Genomic DNA, 21,312 nt, shown 5'->3' with positions numbered 1-21,312 from the left:
TGTATCTGTCTGGGATAATCAGAGTGGAAGCTCACCTCCAAGCATCCATGCTATAGCATACACATCCAAAAGCATGTGGTGACTCGGGTAGAAAAAAAAGGCTACTGCACTGATGAAGACTAGCTTTCTTTTAAGGAAAGAGGTAGAACAATGGTACTGATATGTATTTACTTATCATTTGGAAATCCCTAAGTGTGGAGCTGTCCCTGCACTCCATCTTTATCCTTGCACTTTCTGATACAGTGAAAGAAGTGAAAAAGGCTTTGCTCAGTGAATGGTGCTTCATTCAAAGAGAGGAAGGCTTGAAGCAAAACACCCACTTTTAAAAATTGAGCATGTCACAACAGCAAGACTTTTTTCTTGCAGCAGCTTGTTGTGAAACCTGGCAGTTTAGAAAACCACGTATGAAAAACTGCTCTTTCCCCTTTTTAGAGTTCATAAAGGAGGAACTACAAGAAGGAGAGGGAGCTTTTGTACTCCACAGTCATCACAATAAATCTTTCCAATTTACATTGTGGTCACTTTAGAAACTTGGAAAAAAGGACTTGAAATTGAAACTCAGTCGAGGACCAAAATTGTGAGTACAAATCTGATCTCTCTCCAGTTTTATTGTGGTCATTTAAGTTGCTAGTTATTTAAGTAATACACAATTAAAACTAAAATTATTAATATTTCTACCAAAATCAGATTTTAGATTGTTACTGGCAGGGATAAGAAAATGTTGGTTTAACCTTCATGAATGGATTATGCTGTGAAGTTACACATTCGTAATAAGATTCAAGACTTCAGTATTAAGGACATGCCATTTCATCTTAATGACCATTGCACGTCTCCTCTTTACAAAACACGTCATACAAGATATCACATATTTCATATTAATGCATATTAATGCAAATGTATTACTGAATTGAATTAATACATATCTGCATATGTATATCAGTCCCTGCTTTACATTATGTTAGATCCTCTGAAATGTCAGAAACAGAGTTTTGCCACATGACTTGATGACATCAACTTTTTAGTTGAACTTTCTGCAAACATGCTATGATTTTGCAAGAGAGCTGGATTGTTTTGAAAGTTCATAAAATAAATTATCTCAGAATAAATAAAGAAGATATGTTAAGGTTTCAGAGGCTTGGTAAAGAACGTTCGGGGACAAATAGTAACATGACTGCAGACATGTCAGCTATTTGAGACGGGAACCGAACAGGGCACATCACATTTATTACATTGTCTCAACTCTGAGACATAGTGGTGGCAGCATCATGTTATGGCTTTTCTTTAGTAGAGACAGGAAAGCAAGTCAGAGTTAACAGAAAGATGGATGGCGTTAAATGCAGGCAGTTTTGCAAGAAAACCTATTTTGGCTTTTGAGTGATTTAGACTGAATTACAATCACAGCCAACTTTATTGGCCTAAAATATCTGCAACAAACAACAAATTTGACTTTGGTTTTCAATTCCTCACAGTAAGCAGACATATAGTCTACTACATAAAATAAGCATAAATTAACAATGAGTAAGTGCATTTGCAGCCATTATCTAAACAAAGGAAAGCATTGTTGTAACAGTATAACAGTCCTTCTTTGTTTTACAGTAGAGCTGACTCACGCTGTAATAATTTCATTATCTTCGGAGATAAAAACCCAGAGGGCGATGTGAATACCTCAATATTAAGCTCTCACCGTAAATGGAAATGTATCATAACCATCCTGTCAGGATTTTATTTCACAGATGCCTTCCAACAATGCCACTCTATTCTTTTGAATATGTGTGTGCGAGTGTGCGTGTATGGGTGTGTGTGAAAGAGCAAATTCTTAAATACATGATGATTAAGATAAATAGCGACCACGTAATTCAGCTCTAATACTCTTGTCAGCATCTGCCAGTACGGCAGCCGAGCTCTAAACCCCCTTAAAGCAACACTCCTCCTCCCTAACCTCTCTTTCCTTCTTTTCTCATATCTCATCTGTACCAGCTGTTTTTTACAGCACTTTATATAATCTATCGCTCTTTCTCTCTGGTTGAATCAGTTTAAGCGTCTGCATTCAGACGTTCTCACTTTTCTTCTGCTGTTTAATGATTGTTTCCTAATCCGCCTGAAACATGCAGTTAGGTGTCTTATTCCATCTGTGTTACTCCAATCATGACCTCGCTGAGAATTTTCATTTTTTATTTTAACACAAATACATGCTCTGACCATTAATTTGGATGTAAAATTATGGATCAAATCTTGGTTCATACAGCAACATTCTCAGTTAATGGTGGAAATTGCAAAATGCCTGAAAAAAAAGGTTTAAATCAGCAGTAACAGAATCTTACACTAGTAGTTTTAGAAATCCCAACATGCTTTATTTGAGCACTTTTGCAAAGTGATAGAAGAAAAGAAATAATAAATGGCCCATTAGTGCGACACCTGTTGGCAGCCTTGAAGGTTCATGCTGAATCATTTTCTCTCTTCTACTTCAGGGGTACTTTAATACTGAAGGGCCATCTGTTTTAGATAAATATAAAAGACCAAATGATTTTAATGAGATTATGATTTAAAATAGCCTTTTATCGCCAAATCTTCATAACAAGGTTCCGAGGGCTTCGGATGAGAAACAGGCCCACAGCATGACAGATCTTTCCCTATGATCAACAACTGGCATTTGACATTTTTCTTCAATTTTGTTTCACTCTAGATATGGTCTTATGTTCAAGTTTCTGATGGTAGAAACCGTGGGAGGCACGTTGTAAAAAACGTGCCTCTCAAACAACCAATGAGGATGTATATCGCACATAATGGTTGCTTTAAATGGCCTTAAAGCAACCATGATTGCACACAATGGTTGCTTTAAGGCCACTTTGGAGGTTGTTAGTTTAGTATCCTCTGTGATGTTAATGTGGTGACAAAATACACTTGAGTTTTCACCCAGGTTTGTTTGTCATGGTTCCTTTTGTTTTCAACTTTTTCATGATTTCTCCACTGACTAAACATATTTAAATTAAAGGTTGAATTCTAATTGATTATGATATGCTTTTATTTTAAATCTTCTTTCACCAGGAGAACCAATAACTGTGAAGGTTGGCTAACACAACCTGTGGATTGTGAATGTTACCTAAACATTCTAACTAAAGATTGAGACAAATTATCATAGCCTCAAACTAAGGATAAAGAAAACTGTGACAGTTTTCTCTTAGTTAATTTTGACCAGATTTACAAAAATGCCTCTGAACTGTAATTATGAGTCCAACAAATATCAATATGAACTTATAGAAGGAAAGATAAATCCAGAAAGGAGGAACAACAGTTTGTTAGAAGGAAAATGGCTCATGGGAATGTAGAAGCTGACCCAGGCCTAATCCCGGTTTGTGTTTATTCTCCGAATCTTCACTCTGTAATATTCTATCTAAATTAGAACTACCTTTGTGATAATCCCATGCTGTGACCTACATTGTGCAAAAGCCTCTGTGTCCACCAGAGTGTGAAAAAGCCATATAACTGCAGTGGGGGTGATGAGATGGTTAATCAAAATTTATTTCAGATATGATGAAATGCAATCACCCAGAGAGCAGGTCAGATGTTCAGCAGCTCAGATTTGAAGTGATCCTGGAAAACAGGACCTGAAGAGCATAATCCCACTTTCTCATTTCAGTGCTATTCATGTCATCAGTCCTATCCTGCCCTCTGGTGGCTGAAAGTAACAGTGCTATGCAGCGTTGCAATTCTGGTCTGGGCTCTTTCTCGATGGAATTTGCATGTTCTCTTCATGTGTACTTACATTCTCTCCCTTCTCTCTCACGGTCCAAAATATGTGAGTTAATTGACTAAACTATCATAGGTATGGGTGTGTACATGGTTGTTTGTCCTGGGTGTCTCTGTATTGCCTTGTGATGGACTAGCAACCTGTCCAGTGTGTACCCATTTCTCTCTTTCCTAATGGCTGCTAGTAATAGGCACCAGGTCCCCTGTAACCCTATAGGGATAAGTGTGCATAGATAATGGATGTTCATAACATATAACACAGTCGATGAGGCCATCAGAGTAGATGAGTGTCATTAGAGGACTTTAAAACACATATTAAACATTTGTTTGAAACAATAACTAAAAAATATTGACTGTATAGCCTCTTCTCAACTATAACCACAAATTTGACTTCAAGCCATCAAGCAACATATGGTCTGTGTGTAATGCTTGTTGTCATTTATCATATTTAAGGCACTTCTCCACAACCTCGTAGCTTGAATTATGTAATTCTACCCCATCTGTATTCATCACACCAACATTTACATATATTATTTTTGTTACAATCAAATGAAAAGAATCCCTCTTAGTCCACAACAAAATATATTTTTTAAATAGTTAAATATTTTATTTTTGATATTTTTTAGGACATAGGCCATCATGCAAACAAAATAGAAACATGTTAAGCAAGCTTTTTATCCTTTGTAGACAAGGTGTGAAATTGGATTCAGCCTTAATATCACAATGAAAACAGTATGATTATGTATAATAAAAGTATGATCTCAAAGAAGAGAGTGATGTTTTAGCTTAGTCACCGTCCCATTTATTGTCCAGTTTGATCTGTTTGACTGCCTCTAAGGTCTTTAGAGAGAAGAGGCAATGGTAGTTGTGCATCAGGAGACTGGTAGGATGAGGATTTTGGTGACTTTGGTGACCCTGGCGGTGCAAAGCTCACATCTCGACTATTCCTCCGCCTAATGTAAGCTTGCAGGTTCCTGGCCGGAGTCATCAGTAACCCCCCACCCTCTTCCACAAGCCCATCAAACACTGCTCCCAGACTCTGTCGTATTCTCATGCAGAAGTGGGGGCAGCTGAAGACGTACAGGACAGGGTTCAAAACTGGATTCAGAAAAGCAAACGTTGCAGACACTGGAAGGCCCACTTGCACTAATTTGAGGATTTTTTCATGATACTGGGCTGCCATTTCTAGGATGCAGAAGATGTGATAAGGAGCCCAGCACAGCACAAATGCCGCAATCACAGACGTCACCATTTTGGTGAAACTTTGAGAAAACAGGCTCTGATATGATGGACTAGAGATGACAGGAGAGAGGTTGTTTAATTTGGACTTAAATGAGGAACCAGAAGTCAAAGACTTGATGCCATTTGTTTTAACCGTTCCTGAATGCACATCACAGCCAGGCAGAGTCAGCATATCAGCCAGTCTGCCGGTACTCTGCTTTCTCCTTCTGTGTCTGTTTCTCAGGCTTAGGGCAATTTTGATGTAGCTCCCTGCAATGACCACTAGAGGGAAGAAGAAAGCGAACAGTAACTTGGAGATGGCTGTTGCCCCCTGCCTCACATTGCAGTCCATTTTCAATGAATCCTTACTGGATAAATACAAAGCAAAATTATGGTAGCATAACTTTCTCCCATCAGTCTTCACAATCACTGAACGAAATATGGCATAAGGTAGTGTATTTAACGCTGCCCACAGCCAGCCCAGTGCACAGACCTTCCAGGCTCCTGCCACCGACCTGTGATTCTTACTCCATACTGGCTTGGAAACTAGAAGCAGACGGTCCAATGAAATGGCTGCCAGCAGGAAAGCTGAAACAAACATGTTGAAGAAAAAGATGGAAGTTTGTACTATGCAGAGTGGGTATCCGAGCTCCCAGCTGTGGGAGGAATAAAAGTAGAAGGTGAAGAGCGGGAGAGTCAGGGTGGCCAGGAAGTCAGACATGGCCAGGTTAAGCATCCAAATGGAGGCCACGGTTCGATGCCTGAGGCGAAATCCCAAAACCCAAATGATCAAGGCATTTTCCAAAATTCCCAGGGAGGAGAAGATGCCATGGATGCAAACCACAGCCAGGTTGACCTGTGTGTTGTTGTTTAAATTGTCTTCCCTCATCCGCTTCAGCAGTGGGCAGAATAACGGACCCTCAGAGACATTGGGAGTGAGCATCATGTTGAACATCAAATGGCTGAAACAAGAAATAAGTCAGATTTATGAAAAAATTAAACTTATTGTATATTATAATTAGAAGGTTGACTGCCAGGTTTGCAGATAATTCGTAAACTTTTCATTTCAAATGATGGATTGAACAGAGCTCTGTGAGGAGTCCAAAATTTGAGATTTTATTTTATAACCTACCTGTAACTCTTTTCTCAAATTTCACCACAACTTGACCCTGACCTGCTTTGTTCAAGGGTCTTCATGATGCTGTTTAATATTCTCTAAAAAAAATGTCTAAGCACTTTGAAGAACAGCTGAGTTTAGATATAACAAGATGCTGGTTACTGTGACATGTGAGGAATTTTGCTGCTCATTTTGATAGTTTTATTATTTTGAATAAATAGAAAACCATAAATTATTATTCTTCCCACTTAACAATTATGCACTACTTTTTGTTGGTCTATCGCAGAAAATCTCTGTAAAATGTATTAATATTAAAATTTGAGAAAAATTCAAGAGATATGAATAGTTCATACAGCCAAATGCACATTTATCGCACAACTGATTAATTTTGTTGTAGGATTAACGTTATTAGAAAGAGCCAATTAAATAAAATAAATAGTACATGTAAATGATAAACGTTTCGTGAAGACAAATGACTAATTATTGTTGTTTTTTATGGGTGAAACATGTTTATAGATTACTTAGTCAATACTTTTAAAAGACAAATTACAACCTGACTTCACTGTCAAACAAAAACCCTCCAGCAAAATAAAAGTTATTGCATGAAATTAAGTTAGCATTAAAATATCTAAAATAAACAATCTGACAGAGACTGCTGCAGATGAAATTTTTACAACATATTCTTGAAAGCAGACACCTTCAATGTTCTGTTCTGACTTGTTTCCATCAACAATCTCTGGGGATTGATTACCATCTGTACGGAAACAATGACCCTTTCAGCTGGTAATATTCTTGAAAAATGAAGAAGTTGTCTTTGAACTACAATTCATCTTGATCTTTGGGACTTTGATTGTGTGTTTTGCTTAACTTTAGTGCTTATATTATGCTTCCATGTTCTCTGTGTATAAGTATTTTTACCCATTTTATATTAGTTAAGCAACTTGCCTTTTTTCAAAGTAACATGGTTTCTAATCAACGACCTGTCCCTTGTGTCAGCTCTTCGTCTTAGCTTTATCTTAGTTTGTATTATCACACTGTGACACGTCTCCTAGACCTTGTAATTGTTATGTTTTCACTTGGATTTTAGTAGTTTTTAGTCCTCATTTTTCTAAGTTAATGGTCTTACTGTATCTTCTGGCTTTTCTCTGTATTTGGGGCCTACTCCTCATCATTTTGTGACACAATTCTAGTGAATCATTTAAAACTACCTTTAATTGTACAGGACACGTGAAGTAATGTCTGTAAAATCTTTATGAACTGGTCCGGGGTTATCATTTCTGAAGAGTTACAGAAGCAAAACAAGAGAAAAAGGTTGTGCTTTTGATGCTTCCAGCATGTTAAAGCCTGTCAATGTTGTCTAGCTACATTCCTATTGAGAAATACTGCATGGACAGAAGGGATTAACACTTCAGAGGTGCTAACATATTCTCATCAAACTCAGTGCTGTCTTGACTGAACTACTTATCCTGCACTTTACAATTTGAAACTATCACTAAAACATTAAGTCCTTCACATTTAAAGATGCACACATGTGGTCAATGACCGTTTTTGCTGCAAAATGTTTGTAAAAATAGTTAGAAACTGAATGAGAAAGGGAAGGACAGATGAAACCATAACTTCTCTACAAAAGGAAATGAGTCAGCTGAAGTCCTGCTTTTGCTAACAATATTTGAAAATGTTCTCTTGGTTAATAATTTGCTTACTTTTTTAATCCATAAAGTTGTTTTCATACATTTCAAAGACTTTGTTGTGCAAAATGTCAGAGGCGTATTTGCTGCTGAACAAACATTTATATCCAAGTTTTATCAACTCATTTGTACCTAAAGTTGCACAATAAATAATTCTCTATTTCTCTATTGTTGACCACTGTTAACAGACAGACATGGGAGCAACAATACATGTCTGTTGATAAACCGTTATTCCAACTGAGCTGAATTGCTTTTGCTTGCTTCCTATAAATAAAAATGACCACTTTGCTCAAATAAATTAACAATTTTTGCTCAAACAACAAATGATTCTGCCTTATCTCACTTCTTCTAGCACATAAACAATTAAAGCAGCACTATTTTTAAGTCTCTTCACCAGCAACTATTAATTAAGTTTCCTGTTTGCTAAAACTAACAAATAAATAACACTTAACCAATACACACTCAGGGAATACGCTCAACTTTTCTTACATTAGCATGGACTTCTAGCACATTTATACACTGCTATAACCGAGTTACTAATTTACGTTACCTGTTACAAATATGTGAGAACAACAATGAGCATTTAAAGCCCTATTAGCACGTTTTACCCAGTGCGATTGGGCATATTTTGTTTTCTTGCTTCAAAAGACAATAAGCTTATGTTTAATTGCTGACTCAACTGTGATGCAACATTTTTTGCATGCAGGTCACAGCCAGTGGAAATATATGTGGAAAAAACTGCTCAGGAGGTTTCATTGGTGTGATGCCAATGAAGATATTGCAGTGATTATTGTCAAAGGTATAAATGCATTTGAAAAATTTTCAACAAAATGCAAATAAAAAACAGCTGCTTTTTAAAACTTATGCTCATTTACATTGTTTTGTTATCATTTGAAAGATGCCTGTCTGAATCAATTTATTAGAGGCTACATGTATGCATAATTTTGGGATAACTGTACATTTACAAGATAACACTGATTAACTCCTCTGTTATGCTTTTCAAATTAAAGTTTGAACATGAAAGTTTTAGTGTTTCATGGTATGAATATTCCTGACAACCAAACTCACACATTTAGTCACATCCTGCCGACTGGAGGAGACGTACATAAATTATTACTCCAAGTCAGCACATGAAAAGACGTGAGCAAACATTTGTCAGACATCGAATGTCTGACAAATATCAGACGTTAAATAAGAGCAGATGTGACTGATTGAGTTTAAATGCCTTCACAGTACAAAATCTGAAATAAAATACCTCTCACACTCACTTCCTTGATTTCTCATACATAATATGGACAAATAACTGTTGACTAGATTTATGAAAGAAATATTTCGGTTTCCTCACAGTCCCATAGTTCCGCACAATAGAACCACTACACTGACTGTAAAACTGGAACAATTTTTCACCAGCTAACAAGTGTCTCAAGATATTGAAATGTGATTTAATTCTAATTTAAACAAGCTAACATGTGAGTTTTTTATGTATTAGCTGAACTGACAATGATTGTATGACGTTTGTGTAATTTAAAAGCGATATCCATTTAAAATGTACGGTTTGGAGAAAAGTACTCCAAACCATAAAAGCTTGAAGTGTGTTATATGAACAGAATATGACAGAAATCTTTATCAACAGAAAGAATTCCAGCAAAAGCATATAATACCACATTATTATAATCATCAGTCTACTATTATTATACTAATACAACAGCTTAGCATCTCATTCTATAAGATAAACTAATCTTTATAAGCTCAAAACTCACCAAGTTATAAGAGGGGAGCATAAGGCATTAAATCCTTTCCTGTGCTTCTTCTTTTTGTCCCCCACATACACTCATTTCTCCAACTCCATTGCTTTCTGCTGCCCTCCTGTGCTGGAGACACCCAGCCTCTGATTCACGCAGATGCACATACCTCAGCTTGCTCCTCCCAACAGAAGCTGAACAGCACAGATGCAAATTACACTGAAATTTTGATGCAGGCAGAAAGTGGTGAGGAGAGATGCAAACTAACCAAAAAACTGAAATATAATACCTGCACTGTTTTACTGTCTGTCTGACATCACAGACAACAAGGAAAGGTTTGTGTGAACATGACTCACCACACGATTGTAATTTTGTTGTGATGATACTCTGCTACAGCAGTTTTTTGTTTGTTTTTCTTAGATCATCTATGGAAAAGTAAATTTTCCTTTATTATTATTCTGCAAAAAAGAATGGCTATGACAATGTAAAGTTTTGACTAAACTTTCAGTAGCTATCCAGAAAGTTTACAAACAAAAATTGAGAGATCCAAGTATTTTCTAAAGTTAGCACAGTAGTAAAGAAACCTTTTACCTTTTATTACCTTTCAATTTGATATTAAAATTCTTTATAATTGCTTTGAAAGTCACATGGTTTTCATGTTTAACCATCAAAATTCCCCTTTATATATAAAAAAGGAGATAACGAGCTGTCAGAGGTCATAATGTTATGCATGATCAGTATATGTCCTCTGCAAACTGAATGAAACAGAAGATTTGTTTAAATGTTGATGGCTGTTTTGATTTTGCTGACAGCACATATCATGCTGTAGATTATTCAGAGGAGAGAATTAGTGACATCTGCTGTTCATTTTGTGGTACTTTAATAGTTTCCAATACACTATTGTAAACTATTGATGGTTGATATAACCATCACTTCTCTCTACAGTTACATGTCTTTACATTCATACTGGCATTTACACAATCCTTGATGTTCTCACTTGTCTTTAAATAACATTTCTACTGTTCTTGTTCATCTGTTTTTCTGGACTGGTGCCTATCTCTAGCAATCTTTTAATAAGAAGCAAAAGATCATCAGTCCTTGTTGTTAATAACTCAAATAACCCAAAAATGATTCCATAAATTAAGTTGCATAGAAATAAAGTGAAAAACTTTTTCTTTAATATAGAGTACACATGTACATTATGTACATTTTTGAAAATTTATACCCAGTGAAAGGGAGTGGAGCATGACTAATGGTTTGTAAGATGAAGAAATATGTGCCAGAACGTATATAAGTCACAATTCAATTAAAGCTCAGTTCAAAAATACTTAATTGATCCGAAAGTGAAATTAAAAGTTGCTGGATTGCAGACAATATGACCCAGATGATGCGTGAAATTCAGATGGGGGTTAGGCAGTAGATTTTTCCACTTTTTTTAAAAGCATTTTTCAAATTCACTGTAGAATGAACCTTTCCTCCTAACAGACATCACCATCTTCCAGATGAATTAGTACCGACTTCACATGCAGATGAGGATCAGGAAGTAAATGCAGTCCGTTTACTTGTTTTGCATTTCCTAGAACATTATAAAACTGTTAAGACTATCTGGATTTTGAAACCCAACAAGATAAATAAAAACCGTCACTATTGATAAGAAATTGAATTTTTGTGGCCCAAGAGGACATGATGATAGATGGTGCAAGGGTCATGACTAAATGGAGACAGATTATTTACTTAAAAGGAAACTAAGCTTAAAAGTTCAGCTATTTTATTGGATATTCTGTTGTGAAACTTTAAAATCTTTTTAAAGATTTTAGACTCCTCGCAGTCAACTTTCAAGAACAAGTGTCCAAAGCTTCCTGCTAAGCTTAACAGGAAGCTTTGCTTCCTGTTAAGCTTAGCTTCCCGTTAAGATTGGTGTGAACCAATCTCTACCCTGTTATTGCACAATTCTATGTATATAAAGCTGTGAAAGTAAAACTGCTTCACTATTAGGTGGGGCAGGAATGTAGAGTCATTGCTGTTGGAAATTATTCAGGTATGGACTAAAATTTATTGATTCTGGAATAACATATGTTTTTTCAGAGCCTCTTGCTTTTTGTCAATAATATTGATAACTAAAGTTATTTTATTGATGTGAAATTTTAAACTGTATAATAATTTAGAGTGTATAATTTGCCTTCATCAATGTCATAAGTCAACAGGAACAGCATCTAATTTACTAACTTTTTTCACTTTATGATTTGAAGGCTGAAGTATTTTGCTCAATCAAATATGTATTTAAAAAAATTTTTTTTCATATATTTAGAATAATTTAGACATTTTGAATAATTATAATCACTTTGCCTGTGTGACGTTTTTCCAGGTTACCAGGTTGGCTGTGAGCAGAAACTGGTTGAATGATTTTCTGTATCTGTCTCTTTTTTATCTCACATCTCTGAACTGAATAACTTTGAGTGTTGTGGAAATAAATTGTATAGTTTGGCCTGTCACAATAAGCAATATATCAATTAATTGCACAACAAATTAAAGCAAGCTCAATAATTTCCATTTGCATAATTTATTGTTTTCTTCTTTTTTCTCGCAGACAAAAGCCTAAAGTCTAATGCATTGTGCTCAACTAACCCTTTTATTGAAGGACAAGCTTTTACAGAGACTTTAAAATTAATCTTATTTGCTTTTTTTGTTGTTTTGTTATATTTTGGATATCTCAAGTGTCTTCCAGTTCCAGTGTTAAAGGTTCATTACAATTTGAAGTTTATTGATATTTGAGAATGTGTTCTTGCATTATAATGTCATTTCTCTAGATTCAACAGGAGGAAATATTATTCAGACTTACATAATTTAGACGTGCTCCTGTCATATTTAATAATGAATTGGTTTCTATTTATCTCTCTAGAGTCATCATGACTTCACTGCTTGGTGCAGCCTTGCTGACTTTTACTCTGATGTCCCCTGCCTTGGCCTTTGTTCCAGTCGGGGGAGGAGCATCTACTCACGTCAGCATTACTGGGACGGCCCTGCTGAAAAAGGTTACAGAGACGTGCCAGGCGGTGGCTGATGCAGCTGGTCATGAGTTCAAACCTACGGTATGAAGGAAGAAAAAGCACAAGCAATAACACTAAAACTGTTGGTCAATGTACAGAAACTGAGGACTCTGACATCATATTTTACTGTCCATTTTATAGGCAGTAAAAATAAGATAACACACATACACACCCGCACACACTGATTCACATTTTTGCTTTATTCGGTTCTTAATGTTTACCCAAATTACCTTTATATCAACATATGAGAAGTGTACAATCAGTATTTTAACTCTTAGTTCATAATATAAGAAGAAATGCAAGAGTATATAAATAATTTCTAATCTGTTCTTTCTTCTTAATAATCTTAATAACACTCATTGTTCTGATAGGAAGGTTTTGCTCATGTATTTTCAAAAAGAGCATGAGAGAGCAGCACATGAGCGTGCTCATGTGCTGCTTTGGTTTTAAAAGACTCTTTATTTAGCCAGTAAATACTGCATTAATCACTTTTATTGTTTCTATTCAAAAAGTTAAGCTTATATTATGTATTGATCCTAAGATATTTTAAATACTTATTTTTATTAATAATCACCCAAACCCAAAATTAAATTTCTCAAAACTGTAAAAATCAAATCAAAACTTTATATTTTAATCTTGAATTCCACTATGTGTGGACCTGTATATAGCGTGTTTCATTATTTGGACTGGATTCCTTGAGTAAATTAAGGTTGTTTGTGATTTTCAAATTCATCAAAAAGCTGTTGTATTTTTCCTCTTCAGTGACTCAATACAATAATCTTATTTTAGTTTAGTCACAGTTCTTTTGTTTGTGTTATTTTCTTTAATATATTTTTCTTAATTTTAGTTTATCCTTCACTTTAAACATGCATACTTTATAATTTTCACTATTTTTCCCCACCAGTGTTGATCCTTGTCATGAAAACAACAAATATCCCTCTCTCTGCTTTGATACAAATCTACACTTTTATCTCTGAGATCTTTGGGTGTTTCATTGCACAACACAGTTTAGACTTGAAAAGCTTCTGAAAATCTCACTGAGTACTGAAGAGGATGGATACAATATTTGTGCCTGACTCTGTAAAGACAAAATCAAGATACCCACTCCCTGTTTCAAACTAGCACTCTTTAAGTGCTAGTTTGCACTGATAATCATCATCTTGTAAAAGAAAGATTCAGGTTAATGTGTATGTGTCCTTCATAATTGTTCAGGAACATCTTTTACTCAATCATAGTTACAAGCAATGCAGCATAAAGCTGTTTAAAAATATTCAAAGTTTATTTCAGTCACAACAGTGAATGGAAAACTATCTTTGTCATATTTTATTACTTCTCAGAATATTACTTTACATTTGACACCAAAGAGAAACCTGACTCATGACTAACTATAATGCAAATAGCATGAGTTTAATGTAACAGGCTGTTCCTATGCTTCTCCCCAAAAGTTACATTTTTAGATTATGAAAATTTTGCGATGAAGAAAGGGAGAAATGACCATTTAACTTCTTGCGTTGTTTTTTTCCCACTCTCTCAATTATTATCTTTTGACTTCTCCTTCTGAACTTTAGGGTTCTTCTCCAGGAGAGTTAGTCCAGGCCTGTCTGGGTCCCACCGCACCAGGAGATGTTTCCGGCGCCAAGTTCCACTCAGCTCTCCAAGAGATCTACACCCAGAACGGCCTGGTGGACCGTGACTTTGTAAATAGGTAAAGTGGGAAGAAAAATACTATGGAAAGAAGTTTGAATCAAAATGTATGAATCCAGTAAAATGTTCTGCATTGAAATTTTGTCCAAACTCCAGCCCGCCACATCACTTCAACTCCGAAACATTCTTAGAGGGACGTGGATTAATCACTGAGGGCGTAGCGGCCGTCAAAGCTAACATTCAGAAGGAGAACTTCAAGGCTGCCAGGGAAACACTGGGCAGAGTCCTACACACATTACAGGTGAGAGGGGTCAAATGACACAAAATCTTAAAAAGAAATAGCTTGAAATGATAACATAAGACAAGCTAGTACATATACTGTATGTCTAATGTTTATAGTACTTTTTTTCAATTGTTTTATATGTATTGTATAAAAAATCTATAGTCAAAAGAGGAAAAAGGTTTAAATGCCTTATAGATAGTTAAAAATGATGCTATAAAATGAGTGTGAATGAGATGTAGAGGTGGCCATTGCACTTTTTTGTGGGCTAACTGATTTTGTAATGGTATGAATGTTTCTGTTGATTCTTAGGATTTCTACAGTCACAGTAACTGGGTGGAACTGGGATACACAGAACCATATGTCAACCTCTTAAGACCACACCTGCCTCTTGAAAACCTGGCAGGTAAAAGAGTTGAAACACAGCTTTCCATAAAGAATGACATGTTCTGTGGGTTTGGACTTTAACTGCTCAAAGAGGACAACTTGCGTCACCCTTTCCTGAAAAACACTCAGGTGTCTGAAGTGCAAAGATTACTTATTTGTGGCGTAGGAAGTCTAATAAATCAGCAGGTGTATTCACAGTTATGAAATTGTAAAATTCCACTGTAATCTTTTTTTTTTTCCTTTTGGGCAGATTTGAACACTCCGACCTGCAGTGACTGTGCCAATGGAAAATGTCCTAATCAGATTCTCTCCAACATCTTGAATGAGAAGAAACTCACATCAGGCTACTTGGGAATATTTTCTTCTCAGAAACCTAAAGGTATATCATCTCATATTTACAACAAATCTAAAACAACACAATCATCCAGTCCCAGAGTAGAAAGGAATTTAAAAAATTCTCAAAGTTTGTTGTGAACTAACTCCAGCAAAATGTGGAACATCTGTTGTTCACTGTTAAGTACGCTATCTGAATGCAACCATGCAAAATTTTTATAGAAGTCTAAATGTCGTCCTTTTTGACATGGAATGCATTTTGAGAAATCTTGTAGCCAGCACATAATTTTATTCCTTTCTTCATATACTTTCTATTACTTAACATACGACACCAATGTGCAGTCTTTTCTCCAAGCCAAATTGTATCCAAATTCTTGACGACACTATTAATGTTTAAAAGTTAATTTAATATTCCATAGATAGGTGTTAAATATGACCCAGTTTATCTTCTTTGTCCTGTCTTGTTTCAGGTAAATGTAGCCATGGAGGTGAATCTGATCTCACCAGCACCACAGTTCCTCGAGGAGGCATCAGCAAAGACGAGCGCCGCTCTGACAATAAAGAATTTCACGATGCTGCTGTCAATGCAGCAGTAGCTGCAAGCCTCCAACTCTTAGAAGACATCCGTTTGGCTGTAGGCAACCATGACTTTTTGAGGTATAACAATATTTAAAATAAAAAAAAAAAGCCTTGACTGGTCAAAGATGTTTTGGCAGCAAATGGTGAATGAACACATTAGGCAGGTAGTTATTATGATAAGTCAGCATACTAAACTGCCTGAAAGTACATTTTGCAATTAAAAATATGCTTGTCTTTTCTCATAGAATGATGGGCATTGCTCGATCATCTGTGGTGTGCTTTGTCATTGACACCACCGGCAGCATGTCAGATGATATTGAAGCAGCTAGGTCGGTTATGTATAAAATCATTGACAGCAAAAAGGGAACACAAGACGAACCATCTGAGTACATCCTCGTGCCCTTTAATGACCCAGGTATGAGCAATTATACCTTACTAACCCTAAATGGAGATTCTTACAAGTTAGTCTCTGTGCTTGGCTCAATTATGCATGTATTTGTAGAGTTTGGACCTATGATCAGGACAACTGATGCTGAGAAAATGAAAAGAGAAATCTCCAAGCTCAAAGCAAATGGTGGTGGAGACACACCAGAGATGTGTCTATCGGGACTTCAGGTACATGAACCAACTGTGATGTTTTAAAATTTAAACTGGAAACTAGCAGTGTATTTATTTGTTGGTCAGCTGTTTTATTGGTGCCGATTTCCTTAATTTTGGGAGATACTTACATTTGAAGAGCCAGTCTTATCCTCTGAGTTTATCTATCTCAGCAAAAATCAGCCACTGTCCTCTTCTGCTGTCCCGTGAGAGAGGCTTTACTGACAGACCATCCCACCAGGTCATGTCTACACATTTGCACTCGAAAATACTGACCCCATTGTTGCCAACTCAGTGATATTTTTGCTCATTTTAGCAACATTGGTATTGTCCAAAATCGGAATCAGCTGGTTCGGGTTTGTAAAGATTGTTAATCAGCAATCAGCCAGAAAACTACAATCGGTGCACTTCTATTGTAAACATTAAAAGTAACTGTGAATAATCATTTTGAAATTTTCATTCTTTCAGCTGGCTCTCACAGGAGCCCCTTCCTCATCCAACATCTATGTTTTCACTGATGCTATAGCCAAAGACATTGCCCTGAAAGACACAATCATTGCTCTCATGAGGAGCACCAAATCAACGGTAAACATCAAAAAGCACTAAACGATTATGTAAGCATAGCAAGTCTACACAATTAGGGAGATGGAGGTTCTAATTTTTCCATGATTTCTTTTCCATAGGTCTCATTCTTTATGACGGGGGCAAGCAGGAGGCGGCGTCGGTCTCTGGCAATTTCCTCCTTCGAAGACTATAAAGACTTGGCTTTGGCATCTGGAGGCCAGGCTATCCAGGTGTCCAAGTCCCAACTCCCTCAGGCTACAGATATTATCCTTGACACCTCAACTTCTGCTCTGGTAGGACTGTTTACATGTATTAGTCTGTAAGTGATTGAAATGGCTTAAAGAACTATTAGATGAATTATCCATCCTTCCGGCAGGTAACAGTTCTTCAGAGAGCCACTGTTGCAGGGACTTTCCCTTTTGTGTTGGATGAATCTCTGAAAAACATCACTATATACGTTACAGGAACATCACTAACTTTCACATTGACCAATCCTGCTGGTAACTCAATTTTCAGATAAAACCGACAAAATGCCTGTCTGTTCTCTGAGAGTAACCACGCTGTCTAATGTCGCATTTTTCACATTTGTAGATGTTACCCAGACTGACACTGAACCCAGTGGTAAACTGGGAACCATCCACAAAGTCGGTAACCTCAGGAGAATCCGCCTGTATGCTGACAAGCTGTCAGGAACCTGGCAGATCAACATCAAATCCAGTCAGCCATACACACTCAAAGTCACAGGTAAGACACCATACATTTGTTCATCTATTTTGGTTACCTCTAAATGAAGTTAATGCGCGAGTAGCATCAGATCTACTCTGAATTTATTAAATATACATTTTTTTGGTTTGTTTGTTTCCAGGCCAGAGCACAATTACCTTCATATATGACTTTGTCGAAAAGTTCACAGGACCTCACGCAGGCTATGCAGTACTGAGTGGACGTCCACGAGCAGGTACACAGCACAGTTCTGTATTTTTTGTATATACAGTACTCCAAAGTGAAATATTAAAATGTATTTATTGAAGTTTAGAGCTCTTCATTAGAGAAGTTTGTAATCTCCATCTTACGTTGTAGTAAATAATAATAATGAAAAACTACAGCAAAACTAAAACAAATTTCTTTTCAAATAAAAAAAAAACAGATCAGCCTGCCACCCTGATGCTCTCAGTCATAGGAAGAAAAGGTCCAACTTCAATAACTATCGAAGAGGTTGGCTTGGTAACAATGTCTGGTCCAGCGGTTGTAACCAATGGCACAGTGACTGACATGGGGAATGGAGAGACCCTGGTCACGGTTGATGTCGTTCCTGAAGGGGAGTTTGTGCTCATTCTCAAAGGAACAGACACAGTGTCTAACAGCAAATTTCAGAGACAGTCTACCACCTTGATGTCCGTCTCCAAAGTTAATATCCAGGTCAGTTCTTGCAGTATCTCCTCACATCCTCCAAATACATCTGTTTGACTGATGATATCAAGAAAAAGGAGAGTATTCAGATTGAAATGATGTGTGAAAGATTTCAATAATCTATATCTTAAAATGTTGCCTTTTAGAAACAATTTGCTACAGGTTAGCAATGACTTGACAATGAACTGCAGGAAAGCATCCTCCTGATTATATGTAGTATGCCAAGTTTTTATAATTGAATAAAAAACATACACTCTGTGCTTAGTATTGTATTTAAGAACATTAAAATATATTTTAGTGTGAAAAGATTTGAAACCGGTCCTCCCTAACAATGTGCCGTGATTATTCTTTCTCAAGGCTGCAGTGGAAAGCAGTGTTGAGCCAGGGGAAACTTTTAAACTTCCCTTCAGTGTGATGACCCAAAGTGAAGGTGGTACATACACCATCAGCGCCCGAAACGACAGAAACTTTGTTATGTCATACCCAGAAACGTGAGAAAAATCTGTTTCATATGGTTTCTTTTACAAATGTTCCTGTATAAAACTGACATGACAGGATTGGGGTGGGAGGAAATTGTTTCTAATGTGACATGAAGCATCTATGTATGACTCATAGGACTTTACTGAACTGATGAGCAGCCAAATTTGGCCTACATATTGCAAAACAGACAATATACAAGCCCAAAAAAAAAAAAACTAAGAATTTAATTGATAACTGTTAAAATGATAATGATAATGGAAATTCTCTTTTCAGTTGGAGTACATCCATCCTATGATGAATTATCTTTCTTAACAATAAAGTTCACATATTCTTTCAAAATAACTTTAAAACTAATTCTTACATCTTTTGACAGGCTCAATTTGTCAAGTGGAAAATATGCTAATGCTACACTGACAATTACACCAACTGCTGACACAGAATCAGGCACTGATGTCACTCTGACTATTGAAGCCAAATCATCAAGTGGCGTTGACTCCAATTATGCTGTTCTGAGACTGTCTGTCGTCCATAAGGTAAGATGACATATGCTCATTAGGATCTCCAAGAAAACATGGTAAAACAAAACAGGACTTTATTCTGATTTATGTACAAATAACATCTGCAAAGAACACTTATCTATTTAGACCAAAGTAAAGAGATTAATCAGAAAAAAACAGCTTTATTAGGGCTTTGTGGACATGACAAAGAATCACTGTATGTAATAGTCATCTTTCTTTCTGCATTTTGCACAGATCATAGATTTTAATCCGCCAAAGTGTGAAGTGACGACCGTCGTGGAAAATTGCCCTCGTGATGTCTCGGAATGTGGACCTTTCCAGTGGGAGCTCTCTGCCAACTTCACTGATGAAAATGGCACTGGGATTCAAAGCATTTCCTTGATTCAAGGCAATGGGAATTTTACACACACCACTCTGAACGCTTCCTTCGTTGAAGCGTACTACAGCGCCTCCTGCTGTTCTCAGATTGTCGAGATTGTAGCTGTGGATAAGGCTGGCAATGTGGGCAAATGTTACCACTCGATCATTCGTTCACACAGTTTTCCTACTACAACTCTGTCGTTGCCACTATGGCTTTGCCTTTTGGCTTCTATTTTTGTGGTAAGGTCTTAAAGAAGTTTACAGTATCATGATAAATGTTAAGTATATCTTTTAAATGATTTAGTCTGGAAAAGAAAAACCTACTTGCCTCTGTGCCTTTTATTAACTATTTCACGCAGTTTGATAACTTAAAGCTATTTGCTTTTGACTATTGTAACGACATTCATTACACACCCTGTTGGTGCTGCACAGCACCAGCAAACAATAACTTGCAGGCTGAATAAGTTAGGTCATTGCTACTAAGCAGAATTAAATACAACGCTGTAACTTGGTCTTTGATGCTTAAGAGGCAAGTACTAGAGATCTGGACCACTACTAAATATTACCAATGCAGTAAATGTATCCATGATTAAAAAGTGACTCTTTAAACCTGCCTCACAGAGGAAGGACACTTTTGTGTCCATTTAGATGAGTGAACAAATCATTTCTTCAAAAATGTTTGACCTGTTCATGAGTATTAGATGCCACAAGTTGCAGATTATATGTAAACGTAAAATACAGCACACGTATAATCAAAACTGCATACAACAAATGTTAAAGCATCAAATAACTGATATATTACCAAATAAAATGGAGCATTTCACTATTTCTGTTTTTTGAGTGTTTATTACAGGCTAAACTGCGGGTATTGTTCTTGTAACATTCTCCTTTTTGGTTTATTTCAATGTCTGTTCTAGCTTTCTCAGAAGGATAAGCCCCGAGACAGCAAAGACACCTCAACAAATTTATTGCTGTTACATACTTTTTCCCATTTCTGTGCTTGATGTTTTATTCATACGTTTTACTGCTGTTGTGGAGTTTACCTCCTTTAACTAAATAACACCGCATAATAAGATGCTTCAGTTGCCTTGTCATGTACAGTGCTAGATGTATGAACCACTTTCTGACGCAACATAAAATAATCAATCGAACTTTGAAAAGAACACTTCAGCAGTTGCAAGTAAAGGTCTTCTTCATGCGATTAAAGGGAGCTTGAGCGAACTGCTTTTTTACCTCAGAAAGGTTGTGATGCATTGCATGTTGGGTTTTGTAATACTTGGAAGGGTAACAAACAAAGGAACTTAGACTCAAAGCTTTTCTTTGAAGGGGTTATAAACATTATTGTTCACCTGGAAAATGTTTGAAATTACGAATGCCAAATACTCACCCCTTAATAAAAATAATGGCAAACCTCAGAGGTTTACGATTCTCAGATTAAGTGGTTGGATTTTTGGAATCTCTACCTAGTTTTGTATTCTTCAAATGCAGTTTTTACATGCCTTTTTTAACAATTCTCATTTAAAATTTTGTTTCCATTTGCCTTTGAAAAGACAAAATCTAATTACTTATTGCTGTCTGAGACGATTATAAGTTTTAAG

General features: G+C 36.4%; 2 protein-coding genes across 3 annotated transcripts; one reads left to right on the top strand and one right to left on the bottom strand.

Annotated features, from left to right (window-relative positions):
* Nucleotides 1-447: 447 nt before the first annotated feature.
* vwa11 (von Willebrand factor A domain containing 11) lies at nucleotides 448-20,540 on the top strand. Of its 2 annotated transcripts, none has more exons than XM_055041267.1 (18): nucleotides 448-577; nucleotides 12,415-12,604; nucleotides 14,131-14,267; nucleotides 14,363-14,507; nucleotides 14,799-14,892; nucleotides 15,124-15,252; nucleotides 15,677-15,863; nucleotides 16,031-16,200; nucleotides 16,288-16,400; nucleotides 16,851-16,967; nucleotides 17,066-17,239; nucleotides 17,323-17,446; nucleotides 17,538-17,690; nucleotides 17,812-17,904; nucleotides 18,094-18,365; nucleotides 18,714-18,847; nucleotides 19,210-19,369; nucleotides 19,589-20,540. In XM_055041267.1, exons 2-18 carry the CDS (start codon nucleotides 12,422-12,424, stop codon nucleotides 19,964-19,966), a joined length of 2,763 nt encoding a protein of 920 aa, XP_054897242.1. In that variant the 5' UTR covers nucleotides 448-577; nucleotides 12,415-12,421; the 3' UTR covers nucleotides 19,967-20,540. The 2 variants fall into 2 exon arrangements, with proteins under 2 accessions (XP_054897242.1, XP_054897241.1); XM_055041266.1 differs by lacking the exon at nucleotides 448-577 and adding an exon at nucleotides 11,490-11,553.
* On the bottom strand, nucleotides 4,331-9,640 carry LOC129367063 (prostaglandin D2 receptor 2). Its single transcript, XM_055041287.1, has 2 exons — nucleotides 9,534-9,640; nucleotides 4,331-5,930 (listed from the first exon to the last, which is right to left on the bottom strand). Exon 2 carries the CDS (start codon nucleotides 5,921-5,923, stop codon nucleotides 4,550-4,552), a length of 1,374 nt encoding a protein of 457 aa, XP_054897262.1. The 5' UTR covers nucleotides 5,924-5,930; nucleotides 9,534-9,640; the 3' UTR covers nucleotides 4,331-4,549.
* Nucleotides 20,541-21,312: the final 772 nt, after the last annotated feature.

Source organism: Poeciliopsis prolifica, unplaced genomic scaffold, assembly GCF_027474105.1.
Source record: "Poeciliopsis prolifica strain line A6 unplaced genomic scaffold, Auburn_PproV2 SCAFFOLD016, whole genome shotgun sequence".
NCBI classification, from domain to species: domain Eukaryota; kingdom Metazoa; phylum Chordata; class Actinopteri; order Cyprinodontiformes; family Poeciliidae; genus Poeciliopsis; species Poeciliopsis prolifica.
Note: the sequence above shows the minus strand (reverse complement) of the source record. Positions and strands in the feature narration are given on the sequence as shown.

Bases quoted from the DNA above. Each gene is read 5' to 3' on its own strand.
- vwa11 (XM_055041267.1), top strand. From the start codon at position 12,422: ATGACTTCACTGCTTGGTGCAGCCTTGCTGACTTTTACTCTGATGTCC. The intron at 14,508-14,798 runs GTGAGAGGGGTC...GTTGATTCTTAG, and splicing joins GAGTCCTACACACATTACAG to GATTTCTACAGTCACAGTAA. The intron at 17,240-17,322 runs GTAGGACTGTTT...TCCTTCCGGCAG, and splicing joins ACACCTCAACTTCTGCTCTG to GTAACAGTTCTTCAGAGAGC.
- LOC129367063 (XM_055041287.1), bottom strand. From the start codon at position 5,923: ATGTTCAACATGATGCTCACTCCCAATGTCTCTGAGGGTCCGTTATTC.